The following is a 12864-nucleotide window of genomic DNA, read 5'->3' as shown; positions in this document are numbered from 1 at the left end:
ATAAGCCTCCTAATTTATGTGTGGCCACTTTTTGCATGTTGTTATTGTCATTATTACAACTGTTTTTATATCATGAAATTAGAAAGTGTTTTTTACACTGCATAAAAAACAGAAGGATTTTGCCTCAGTGGAAAAGTACTCCATGTTTTTCACGTTGCTGACGTCGCTAATTATAATCTTACCAACGCGTCATCTTGGACACTCTTGTATGTACAAATACATATGTAGCTGGCCAAGACCTGTGTTATTTTGATCACTATCAACTATTCTTTTGTTCGATTACCGGCTATACACAATTGTCAGCTTCATTAATAGCATTTACATTTTTGACAACATTTCCATGAGAATACAGGCACAATAATATGTTGTTATGTAGTTTAGTTTTATCAAGATGGTTGAGGAAGGTCGGCTCTCAGCTAGATAAGATTGTGGCTAAAAGATTACCAGAGGTGGGCAAAATCCTGTGGGATCTGAGATCTTGGGAATTAACATATCCTGATCTCTTACATAGTTCCTATTCCGGATCTTGGATCTTAATTTTATGTCCGATGAAAAGATCTTCGTCATAGATTTTGATCTACATATGTGGAGACATTCTTTAGACAACTCCTGCAAGTGAGTTCAAGACCAAAAATCCTTTTATGGGAAATACTCATAAAATCATATATAAAACCTCACATTGTTATTAGTTATTATACTAGAAAATTTAGCTATACAAATGCATCTATGTAATTAGTTGATTTTAATTATTAATCTATTAATATAATGTTCATTGGTTAGTATGTAATCATTCTGCTCATTTTAGAAATATTTTGCAAAACATTTTTTAGTTTCCATTTTGATTATTGATCCTAAAAATAATTATCTAAATTCTTAAATTTGATCATTTTGTGGGTTTGAGGAATCCACTCGTGAGAAGGATTAAAATTCTTGATTTTAAAAGGATTGTGCATCTTTATCTTGAGCAGAAATTTCGTGGATCTTGCCCATCCCTGAAGATTGCTGCAAAACACGATGATGTAGACTGCAATTTGCAAATTGGTATATGTACATACTAGCGAATAAGCCCGTCTCCCGCCGGGCGAGAGCATCTATACTATTATTGGAAATGTCTGTTGGCAAGGCAGTGAAAGTAAATGTTACGCGACGGAAGCTTAAGTGGTTTCCATTTAATTTAACTTCGCTTTAAGGTACGGTGGCCAAGATAACCAATATAACTATTATTAGCTAAACACTCAGGATAACCATCTCTAAAGAACCATCGTCAGACAACCATCCCCAGAGAACCACTATCAGACAACCAACTGCAGATGAGTTGTGTCACGTCTCAATGGTACCACTTTGCTGTGAGCTCAGCACACTCGTCCCATTCTCGACCTGACGCAACTCGTGGACCCTGTGCTGTGCGCACAGCACAGCCCAGCACACTCGTCCCAGTCTCGACTTGACACAACTCGTCGATCTGTTTGCACAGCACAGCACGGAGTCGATTCTGTCTCTGCGATCTAAAATAATCAAAGAGAAGGTCTGTCTGTCATTCATATCAGTATATATCAATTCGAACCAAATAGACCTCACCCAAGGTAGTTTTGAGTGGTAGTTATCTTGAGGGGTAATTTAGGTGTGGTTATCAAGGGTGGTTGTCAGGAGGTGGTTATCTGGGGGGGGGTTATCAGCGGGTGGTTATCTTGGGGGGTTGTCAGGAGGTTGTGTGCTTGTCAAACTGTGGGGGTGGGTATCTGGGGCTGCTTGTCATAAAGTGGCAGTGGTTATCTGGGGGTGGTTGTCAAACGGTGGGAGTGGTTATCTGGGGATGGTTGTCAGGAGGTGGCCATCTGGGGGTATTTATTTTTAAATTAACAATTTAATTTGAATTGTCGCGCCATTTGAAACTTAACTTTCTCCACTTTCACTTCCGTCACGGAAAATTACTTTCACTTCCGTTGCAGAAAGACATTTCCAGCTTATAATATAGATGCCACACCATGAGAAGACATCATGCATGGAATGCAACAACAATATTATTTATTTATTTATTTTCTATTTTTCCAATTAATTCCCAAATTGCCCACATTGGAAGTACATCTAATTCCGTATTGACTTCTTTATGTATGTCTATTTGCACAATGAAGCGTGGTTATATTACACATTGAAAATATTCTGCATGCAGTAATTTATTTTAATGTGGTAGTCTATCCTTACTTCGTCATTGTCACAATTTAATATGCATGTTTTGGGTTGATACATATGTATTTTCATAATAATTTGAGGCAATCCTCAGTAAAGTCCGTTTTCAAACGGTGATAGACAATCTTTTGTCTAGGTATACACAGTTCTATACAATGGCATGAAATGAGCAACAGATAGAATTCTCCAGTTTGCATGAAGTTTCCAGTTTCATCTATATACATATGTACATATGTATGACTAATATAGAAACCGGCTGGAAACTACACCCGGGGAGTGATTTCTACCCTGTGTTTATGCAATACTAAATTTGGCGTCGATAATAATTGTCATAATTCTCAGTCGTCACTAAATCTTAAATAACGTGCCAAAGTAAGTAAAAATTACAGTTTACATTAGAAATGTAAGTTACAGAACGTTGAAGTTGTTTATGTATAATCAAATTTATTCATTACGTAATGTGTTGCAGATTTTGTGTTCGAGTTAATCATGGAAAATGTTAACGAAAACAAATTGGACAATTCAGAGAAAAGCCAAGCCACCATGATACCACTTTCACCTTTAGAATCTGAATCCTGGATTGGTGCGACCAACGCTAGTGGCTCTGATGGTCCGAAAAGTAGTAATAGTAATAATGCAATTGCAAAGCTGGATCGTCATTGCGCATTTTGTTTAATTCTCATTCCTGCCAAACACGTAAAATGTTGCTCACAATGTCATCGGAGAGCTTATTGCAGTCGTCGATGTCAATCAAAGGATTGGGCACCCTTAAAGGGCCAAGATAGCGGAAAACGTATGCACTAAAAATATTTCAGTACCAATACATATGCATGTATATACATATAGATAATTGGACTATTTTATTGCATGCAGTGGGTCAAGGGCACAAAGACTGGTGTGGTATCCCTTATGGAGAGGAAGATTTGGACTGGACGATTGCCGAGATAGATGGAAAAGGGCAAGGGATCGTAAGCGAGACGTTTTATTCCAGAGAATAGCAGAATTCTTGTGGATGGCCTTGGGTTTGGAAAAAGTGAACTTCTCACCAAAGATAACTTCTACCTAACCAAATCATTGAACGGTCATCGTAGCATATTAGTCAATCATGCCTGTGATGGAAATGCGTCGCGATGGGCAGATTCAGATTACATGGTATCAAAGATATTTGACTCTAAGCACAATAAAATAAATATGTATCACATATGTATTATGAGTACATGACATTATCATTAATGTTGTGTAGACGATGATACTTTATTCGAAACGTGACATCCTACCCCACCAAGAAATATCTGTCAATTACATCGTCTACAATGAAACAGATTCAACCACACTAAACCCCTTCAAAGCTGGAAAGTTTATTACATCCTTCGCCGATTGTCGACAGACTCTGGAGTCGAGGTGGAACATAATTTGTATTCTTCATCCTGCAGGAATTTGTGCTGTACGAGCTGAAAAATACATGAGCGATCCTTCAATTTGTGATAAGTACTTAATTTTGGAGAAAACATCGATTTTTGTTAATGAACATTCCATATAAATATAGTTAGTTGATACATACATCATTAACAAAATAATTCATAATTAATATACAGTAATTTACATGTTTGTGTTGAGCATTACAAAATAAAATTTCACACATCGCTCAGATTTGATTTAATGGATTCAAGCCTTTACTCAAGGGTTAATAGAAATCAGTTTACCATAAACAAACTGGTGAATCATGGACATTCAGCACACATACATGCATATGTGTATGTAAGTAATACCCGTGTTTTGTTCAGCGTAATTTTTGCACATTTCTTCCATTTTCCCTACATACACATATGTGTATGTAGCAATAATTACTGAATTTAATAAAATTGTTTTAAAATAAAGTCCGCCTTTCTGTATGGTATTTACATTTTATATTCAGGCTTGCATGCGTTCAGACTATCTACATAGTTGTGTTTGATTTGCTTATCATGCTTATATTCATAAACCAATCATATTGCCTTTTCAATTGTTGTGATGAAATTTTATTTTATTCAAACAAAAATTTTCAATGTCCTCCTTCTGGGAACCTTTATGTCACGTTTAATGTTTAACAATTTGAAATATTAAACACTAATTAATTGATAGAAAGATTCAGTAAAAAAATAAAACATTCAATAAAACTTCATTTTACATGCAAACTAAACAATGCTTTAGCAATATATTTAGCAAGGCTAAACCCTGTCCTATTCTCTGTTGAGTGAATCTCAACTTGCGGTGAGCGCTATTCTCGAGACAGAGGAAGTCAGGCCAACCACCAGCCAACAGAAAATTGGGCCAGTCGACTACTGGACACAGAACTATTCGCATCGTAGCAATTAAACTGCTGGAAAATAATTCCACAAGCACGAGCCATACTAAAACAACCAATTGCTAAAGGGGTGACCCTGCTAATTGATGTGCGGTGACAGGACTGGGACTGAATAATATATAGGTAAGTGAAAATATTGAAGATAATTGCCGGGTGCCGGGTCTATTTTCTTCTCTGTCACAAATATGTAATAAATTAGCTTCAACCTTCATCTTTCCTCCTCTCCACCTCCCATAGTTATTCATGATGGCAACACCTACGGCAGCCCCTCTGCCACACCCTTTTCCTCTCGAGGAGATCCTTACGCCATCAGAAGTAGCCTCCCTCTCACCCGACATTCAGGGCAAACTCAACCAGTCAATTCACGAGCTGCAAGACTCGCTCCACAATGTACGAACTCAATTTCAGGCCGAAAAGGTAGTTTATGGTGAGTATATTTTTATCATTTTTGACATCACTTTCCATGATTTGTACTGGTTAACCTTAAACCCACTTGAATCCCATCCACAGTTCAGCATACTTATGACCTTGATACTCGTCTTTCCACTGCCACTGCTTCCCTTTCCTCTGCCCAATCCGCCCTGGCATCGTCAACATCCGCGACTCAGAGTCTGCAAGGAAAGCATGACTCGCTCTCCCAACTTGTGTCCAAACTTCAAAGCGACAACTCAACTTTATCTCACAATTTGCAAAACACGGAGGCAAAGTTATCCACGCTTCAAGAGTCAAATGATGAATTGCTCAAATTGTTGGAAAAGAGGAATGTCGAAATTGGGCGGTTGTCTGATGATGTAGGAAAACTCGTTGGGCAGTTGGAATCTGCGAGTGTTGCTAAAATTGAGGCGATGCAAAAGGTTGATGAGTTAGTGAGCAAGGAGATTGAGGTCAAATACAGGTAAGGAACACAAGTATAATTTAATAAATAATGCATATAGCGACAATGGCAATGAAGTAACTAATTAAATTCATACGATTTAGGGAGAAACACCTCCTCGCTTCTCAGTCTTACCAAACAGACCAACTCAAAGTTTTGAATGAAGAATTAGAACGTAAATCAATGGAATTGCTAAATATGCAGCGAGATTCATCGGTGAAATACATCCACCTTCAGACTGACCTCTCCGAGAAGATCGAAAATCTTAAAATTTCAGAAATGAAACTGGCAGATTTAAAGGAACTGTATGACAAGTCAGAGAAACAAGTGGAAAATCTAATGGAGAAATTGAGGGGAGAAGGTGATTTGAGAGGGAAGGTGGAAGAAAATTACAGACTGGAGGTTGGAAGCTTAAAAAAGGTGGTTGACTTGTATAAAGGTAGGTTTCATATTTGTTTATTTTCATTGTAATCTTGAAAATTATATATATTATTCGTTGAACCTTGAAGTAAATTTAATCATTTATTACTTATATAATTATATTTGCAGAATCGACGGAAGATTCATCCAAGAAACTCGAAGAACTTGAAGACGCCGTTCAAAATCTCCAGGACCTATTGAAAGAATCCACAGAAAAGTATGGTCAGTTGGAGACTAGATTCGCCGACTCTTCTCGTCAGTTCCAAGAAGAGATTTCCAAAAGGGATGAAGTTATTGGAAAACTGAAACAGGAGTTGAAGACGGCAAATGAAGTTTTAGAGTCGATTCAAAAACATGGCATGACAGATGAGATGATTCATAGTTTGGTGAGTAGTTTGGTTGTTACAAGTTCTATAATTATAGATACAACGGTAGATAATGTTATGAAATATAATTTTATTGGTTAATGTTGAATTATTTGTACAGTCCCCCGCTGCTGCCGCTGCAAGCCAAATGCTGAAAGAATCAAAATCGATAACTGAAATATTTTCTAAATATCAAGAAGTCCAGGTGGAGCTGGGCAGAGTGAAGGGTGACAATCTCAAGTTGAATGGATACATTAGGGAGATCTTAGAGGTATGTAGAAAGTAATTGTTCGTTGTAAATATTATTCATAATAATAATAATGAACATTTGGTCACTATGATTTAGCGTGTAGCAAGGTGTTGTATTTTATAACAATTTTTGTCTATATTCATCTTCAGGATATTGAAACTCGAGCCCCGACCCTCCAAAAGCAAAAGGAAGAATATGAAAGAGCCGTTCAAACCGTTGAAATACTCTCCAGCCAAATGGACGTTACTATGGGGGAGAACTCAAAGTATAAAACGGAAATTGTGCAGCTGAAGAAGAACTTAGGCATGGCTGAGAGAGAAAATTCCAGGTTGAAAGGTCAGATTGAAGACACAGGGAGACAATTGCGATGTATGTTAGGAGAACAAGAACGGGAACAACTACCAGACGGAAATCGGCAACTTGATGGAGGACAGGTAACTAGCTAACTAAATGAATAAAAGTGATATAAATATCATCATAGAATAAAGTCACATCTATGATTTAAGCACTTCCAACGAAAGTTTTTTATGCACTTGAAGGTAATAACCAACACGCTTACCACCTTCCGCAACATTACCGAACTTCAATCCCAAAACCTTCGCCTGCTCACCGTTGTTCGCGAACTTTCTGAGGCTCGTGAAAATAGCGAAAAAGCATTTGAGCAGAATTCTCTGTCGGAGATTAAATCCTCATTTACTACCGCACAAGATGAACTGGCCGAGTTAAAGCAAATCCGACTTCGTCAGGATGAAAAGATAAAAGAAATTCAACAACAGCGAGACACGCTCAATAATCTTCTCAAGCAGCGCGATTTAAACAATGATCATAGTTCTGATTTAACATTGGAGAAGTTAAAACAGACTGAAAAAGACTTGCAGGCTACGAAAGAAACGTTTGAAACGTACAAGGTTGAGAAACGAGAAAATGAAAGGATTTTGAGCGAGTCTAGTGAAAAACTAAGGGAAGAAGTGCTCCGTGTCAGGAGTGAAAATGGTCGATTGGCCGGGCAAGTCGAATACAACAATGAAAGGACAAAGATTTATAACAAGAATTTGGATGGGTATAAAAAGGAGATTGCAGTATTAGAAGAACGGTGCAGAGGATTGCAGGGAATTGTTGGAAAGCACGAGGCAGAGATTGGAGTATTGAAGGTATATTAATTTTTTAAGAAAATGTGTTATTTTTTTATCTCTGGCAGTGCATTGGTTAATTCACTTATAAATTATAATTTATAGTCAAGCCTCGCCACCACCCATACATCCCTTTCTCGGGCTGAAGTCTCCATTTCGACCCTTACCAACGAACGAAATCTCTTGCGAGAAGCTAAAAATCGACTGCAATTGGAAAAAGATATGCTCCAAAGGCACGAGAAGATGACCACCCTCCTCCAAACGAACCTTGAGGAGATCAAAAACAATTTAGAAATGTCCAACTCTAGCTTAAGAATCAAATTGGAGAACGAAGTAGAGTCTTTGAAAAACGAAAACCAAATCCTCAAGAGGAGAATCGAATCTGAAACTGAGAGAAGCCGCGATTTCCTAAAGAACGTGGAAGTTAAATTGGAACAGGCGAAAGAAAAGATCAAGTTGGAAGAGGACAAGTGTACAAGCTTTGCAGAAGAAAATGCAGACTTCAAAAGTAAAATTGATATTTTGAACAAAGAAATCACCGTCCTGAAAACGACACTTGAAAATCAAAATCAGTCGTCTGAAGAGCCTGTGGTACAAATTATGGATAACTCCAAAATGGAGATGATTACATTGAAGTCTGAGCTAGAATCTTTAAGAAATCAGTTTGAGCTCCAAAAATCCAACACGGAAGAGTATAAAAACTTGTCAAATGTGTTAGAATCTCAGCTGGCCTTGGCTACTGAGACCAACACCACCATCAATTCAGAATTTGATTCCAAGCTAAGTGAAAAAGACGGAAGGATTTCTACTCTTCAACTCGAACTTGAAAACCTGACTAAGCAATTTAATAACCACAAGTCTGAAGCAGTTGCACAAATCCACAGCATCAGTGCCAAATCCAACGAAGTAGAAATTGCGCTGCAAAAAACTATCGCTGATTATGAGAATGCAAGATCAAATTTACTCAAACTTGAGCAAGAACTGGAACATGTAAAAGTCGACCTTGACAAGGAAACGAAGATCAAGGAAGAGTTGAGGGAGCAGTTGGACAGGGAAGTGGTCCTCAGAGGGGAAGAGACTCTAGAACTTGGTAAATTAAAAACCCTGCAATCCGAGCTAAGATGTGAGATTGACAAACAAACTAAACTCGCCGAGAAATCAGAGGAGACATTGTCTTTTAAGATTGAAGAATTCAAATCAAAGGAATCCGACTATCAGAAAGAACTTAAGGACCTTGCTACCCAAGTCAAGGAGTATTCTGATGCATGCGAAAGACTAGAAGGACAATTGACATCAGTCTTGACCACCAAAACGGCTGAACAGGTGGATTTCACCACTGGCGATAAATCTAGTGAGCAGTGGCTCCAACTTATCCGGTTCTTACGCCGAGAGAAAGAAATTGCAGTATCTAAAATGGAATCAGCTTTGGCTCAGAGTGAACGCCTTGAGAGTCAATTTGCAGCATTGAAGGAACAATATGAAGAAGTTAAGCTTGAACTGGGACGAGTAAGTGGGGGAGAAGGAACCGTCGGACTATTGACGAGTGTGAAACAAGCCGAATTACTAAGAAAAGTGGAAACACTGAGTGCCTTGAGCGATTCTAACCGGTGAGTTCTAAATTATTCGATTTAGTGTTTGTTTAGTACAAATTATAAGTATGTTGTAGTTGTATGCTTTACTTATGAACATCACTAACTATTCTGCATTTTGTTTTATAGATTGCTTCGTGAAGAAAATATCAGCCTTGCTGCAACTAACAATACCTTGTCCACACAACTCTCCACTCTAACGACCACCGAAATTGCTCCCCTTCGCCTCCAATTGACTCAACTGACTCAGGAAAATGACCAGCTCACTCTCCAAAATCAATCGCTATCTTCATCCGTTGCTCGCTGGCAGAAACGAGCAAATGAATTGATTGAAAAGACCAACAAAGTCAATCCAGAGGAAATGAAACGGTTGCAAGCGGAAAATGAAGCATTCACTAAAAAGTCGGTTGATTTGGAGAGCGAGTTAAAACGTGTTGAAGGGGAACTTTCCAAGTTGGAGAGACAAGTCAAACAGGGTCAGGGGAACGTCGCAGGATTGAGGGGAGAGTTGAGAGGAGTGAAAGAGGAGAAGGACAGGCTGGACGGAGAGTTAAAGGGAGTTAGTGAAGCAAAAGGGAATTTACAAGCGGAACTTGAGCGTGTTGGCGGTGAGTTGCAAGGACTTAAGGAGGAAAAAGTAAGGTTGGAGCAGGAAGGTGAAAAGATGAAGGGAGATCTACAGAGGTTGGAGGTCAGTCTCGAAGATCATAAGAATACTGTGAAGCAGGTAATTATTTAGCTCATCATTTTTTTTATATACATTACTTAATTTGTGCTGTTATGTAGTTTTAATTTATTCATTAATTTACTGTTTAGGTGAAAAATATTGCTCGCAAGTATAAGAAACAGTACGAGGACCTCCTCCAAGCCAACCCCACAGAAATAAATGAACTCAAAGAAAATCTTGAGCGAATTTCAATGGAAAGGACCCAAATGGAGGAATCGCATGCGAAAATAGTCAACGACTTGAAGAACGAGTTGGAATCGCTCAAGTCAGAGATGGAGGACAAACTCAAAGAACTGAGAGAGATTGGAGAAGAACGGGGAAGGATGACTGGTGTGTTATAAAATTAAACAGTTATTCAGAACTATGAATATATTGATCAACAGTTTTACCTTTCAAAATTTACCCCTTACCATTTATTTATGTTTACAGACCTCCTTACTACAACCCAGTCTAACCTCTCCGCTACATCAACGCATCTCACGACAACCCAGTCAGAAAACGCCAATCTTAAGTCGGAACTGGACATGCTGCGCCAACGTCTTGCGCTTTTGGAGAAATTACAACAACAGAAAAGTCAGCCCCTTTCAGAATCAGAAGAGCAGCAGCCAAAATGTCCAACTGGATCCGTCCAAGTCGTTAGACCGATGACTATGAAAGAACAAAAATTGATTGTCGTACGACCACAAGAGAATGTCGTTGCGCCGATGGTACAACAACCAGCTCCACAGCAGTTGATGCTAGTGAGAAGTGTTCAAGACTCGCAGGCGTTGGTGAGCAGTAGTGGGAGTGAGTTTTATGGACAACAGCCAGTTCAAAGGGTCGTAAGCATTCAACCGACCAGGGTGCATGAGCAAGGAGGAGGAGTAGGAGGAGATCCTGACGTGGTAGTTAGCGGAGCAGTTGGAAATGTTGCTGGGGAAGTCAGCAGTAGCTTAGCAGGAGGGAGCTCTTCCGGAGGGTCAGGAGGTGGTGAAGCGAGCTCGAGTACCGGAAATAAGCGAGGAAGAGAATGTGATGAGGTTGTCAGTGGTGTGATGAAGAGGGGCAAATTTCAACAGGGCAGTGAGGTTGGGGAGGAGGAAGACGAAGAAGAGGAGGAGGATGAAGAAGAAGAGGAAGCAGAGAGGGAAGACGAAGAAGAAGACAGTCGGGAAAGGGTATAGTATTTTAATACAATATATATACTTTTAATACATTTATTTTTATTACTCAATCTAAAAATCTAAAAGTTGCATTAATCTCATTTAAATTAAAGGAAGCTGAAAGTGCTGCTGTTCTTCCAATCGTGCCAATCCACCCTTCATCCTCACCCACTCAACCTGAACAAAATGTCCCCGCGGATGTGCATGAACAGAGTGAAGAAGAAGTAGAAGAATCAGGGCAGGGCCCGGAAGATCTCATGGAAGAGGACGAAGACGAGGAGGAGGATGAGGAAGAGGAGGAGGAAGAAGAGGTGCATCACGAACAGCATCCGACTAGTTCCAGTGGGGTAAGTTTAGAATTCTGATAGTGTTCAATTAGTTTAATGTTCTTTATAGAAACCCTGATATGGTTTCACGTCCATTAATGTATGGCAATACAATACAAGTTTCATATTTATGTCGTTCTAGCTCCAAGCTCCACACCACCATTCGCATCACTCTCATTCCGACACTTCTATTGTCCCTTCGACGCCAACACTCTTTCGTCCACATTCATCTCGGAATGAGGGATTTTCTGAACTAACCACAACGACTAGATTCACCTTCAACGAGAGAGATGATGATGGATATTCTGGAGGTATGAGTGGAGGACGAAGTGTACCAAGTACACCTGCAGAAGTACAGGAAGAAGAGGAGGTAATTGTGTTGGATGACGATGACGAGGAGGAGGACGAAGAAGAAGAAGAAGATGGAGAGGAGGAGGAAGAGGGACAGAACGATGGCGACGAGCATGATGAACACGATGACCATCGAGATGATGATGACGACGATGGAGATGGTTGGTTAAACTTTAGTCTCGATAAAATTCATCCATTCTAAGTTATTGATAAATTCTAATTTTATTTTTATTTCTATTTTCTGATTTTGTAGTTCTTGTCCCCACTGCGACTACTACGGTGACTCCTGGTTCCGTTACACTTGCTGCACAACAAACTGCACCACCAAGCACGTCGTCCGGCTCTTCGCAGTCGACATCGGAAGTTCCTTCATCTTCCACGACTACCTCTACTAACAAAACCCGACCAACTCCCATCATCTGGGATCAACCGACGTCTTCATCTCAGCCAAATCTCCGTCCTTCTACTGTTGGACCAAGGCTGAGCTCTGGTGGACCAAGACCCAGGGGAAGTTTCAGCTACAGGAATCCGGTTAGCTCGACATTTAGAGGTGCTAGAGCGGGGATTGGAGGACAGGTGGGTCAACTGGCAATGCGAGGCAATGCAAGGATGCGTGGAGGAATGCAGAGTGCTCGGAGGTCCAGGCCACCAATGGGGGGAGGGGCAGGTGGAGGCATTTAAGACACATTTGTTTACATACTTTAATAATTTTTATGATTGAAATATCCATTGTTACATGCACAACTTTATTTGCATTGCAAGACTGAGAATAATGAGAATAAATTTAAATGTATCTGATAAGTATATTTTGTTCGATAGTTGAAATAACGTATTTACAAATCAAAAACTCAAAAGGAACATATCATTCTCAAGTTGATTTGATTTTTTAAAAAAACTATTTACTTATAATATGCTGGAATAACACTTTCTTTGCTCATTCATTATGTTGAATGTATTATGTGCATTATAATTTAAATGTGGGAGTAACTTAACTCCACTTAGCAAATTTAATTCACAGCAAAAAAATGTCTAATATTTGCACAAGTAAATTATAGGCTGGTGAAAACTTTTCGATCGTATTCATTCACAGCGACATTCAATAGGCGGATTATACGTACAAGTTGAGTTGAGTTTACTTTGATATGCATATGTAAGTAAA

The 12864-nt window shown here is 39.2% G+C and overlaps 1 protein-coding gene across 1 annotated transcript; it reads left to right on the top strand.

Annotated features, from left to right (window-relative positions):
• The first annotated feature begins 4472 nt into the window (after window positions 1–4472).
• On the top strand, window positions 4473–12511 carry LOC110848550 (nucleoprotein TPR). Its single transcript, XM_022095800.2, has 15 exons — window positions 4473–4654; window positions 4769–4958; window positions 5042–5426; window positions 5510–5844; window positions 5955–6211; window positions 6312–6461; window positions 6590–6874; window positions 6980–7591; window positions 7676–9177; window positions 9289–9886; window positions 9976–10216; window positions 10316–11043; window positions 11142–11375; window positions 11497–11866; window positions 11959–12511. Exons 2-15 carry the CDS (start codon window positions 4775–4777, stop codon window positions 12384–12386), a joined length of 6309 nt encoding a protein of 2102 aa, XP_021951492.1. The 5' UTR covers window positions 4473–4654; window positions 4769–4774; the 3' UTR covers window positions 12387–12511.
• The last annotated feature ends 353 nt before the right edge of the window (window positions 12512–12864 follow it).

This window comes from Folsomia candida, unplaced genomic scaffold (assembly GCF_002217175.1).
Source record: "Folsomia candida strain VU population unplaced genomic scaffold, ASM221717v1 Fcan01_Sc001, whole genome shotgun sequence".
In the NCBI taxonomy this organism is placed as follows: Eukaryota; Metazoa; Arthropoda; class Collembola; order Entomobryomorpha; family Isotomidae; genus Folsomia; species Folsomia candida.
This window is presented reverse-complemented; position numbering and strand designations above follow the sequence as displayed.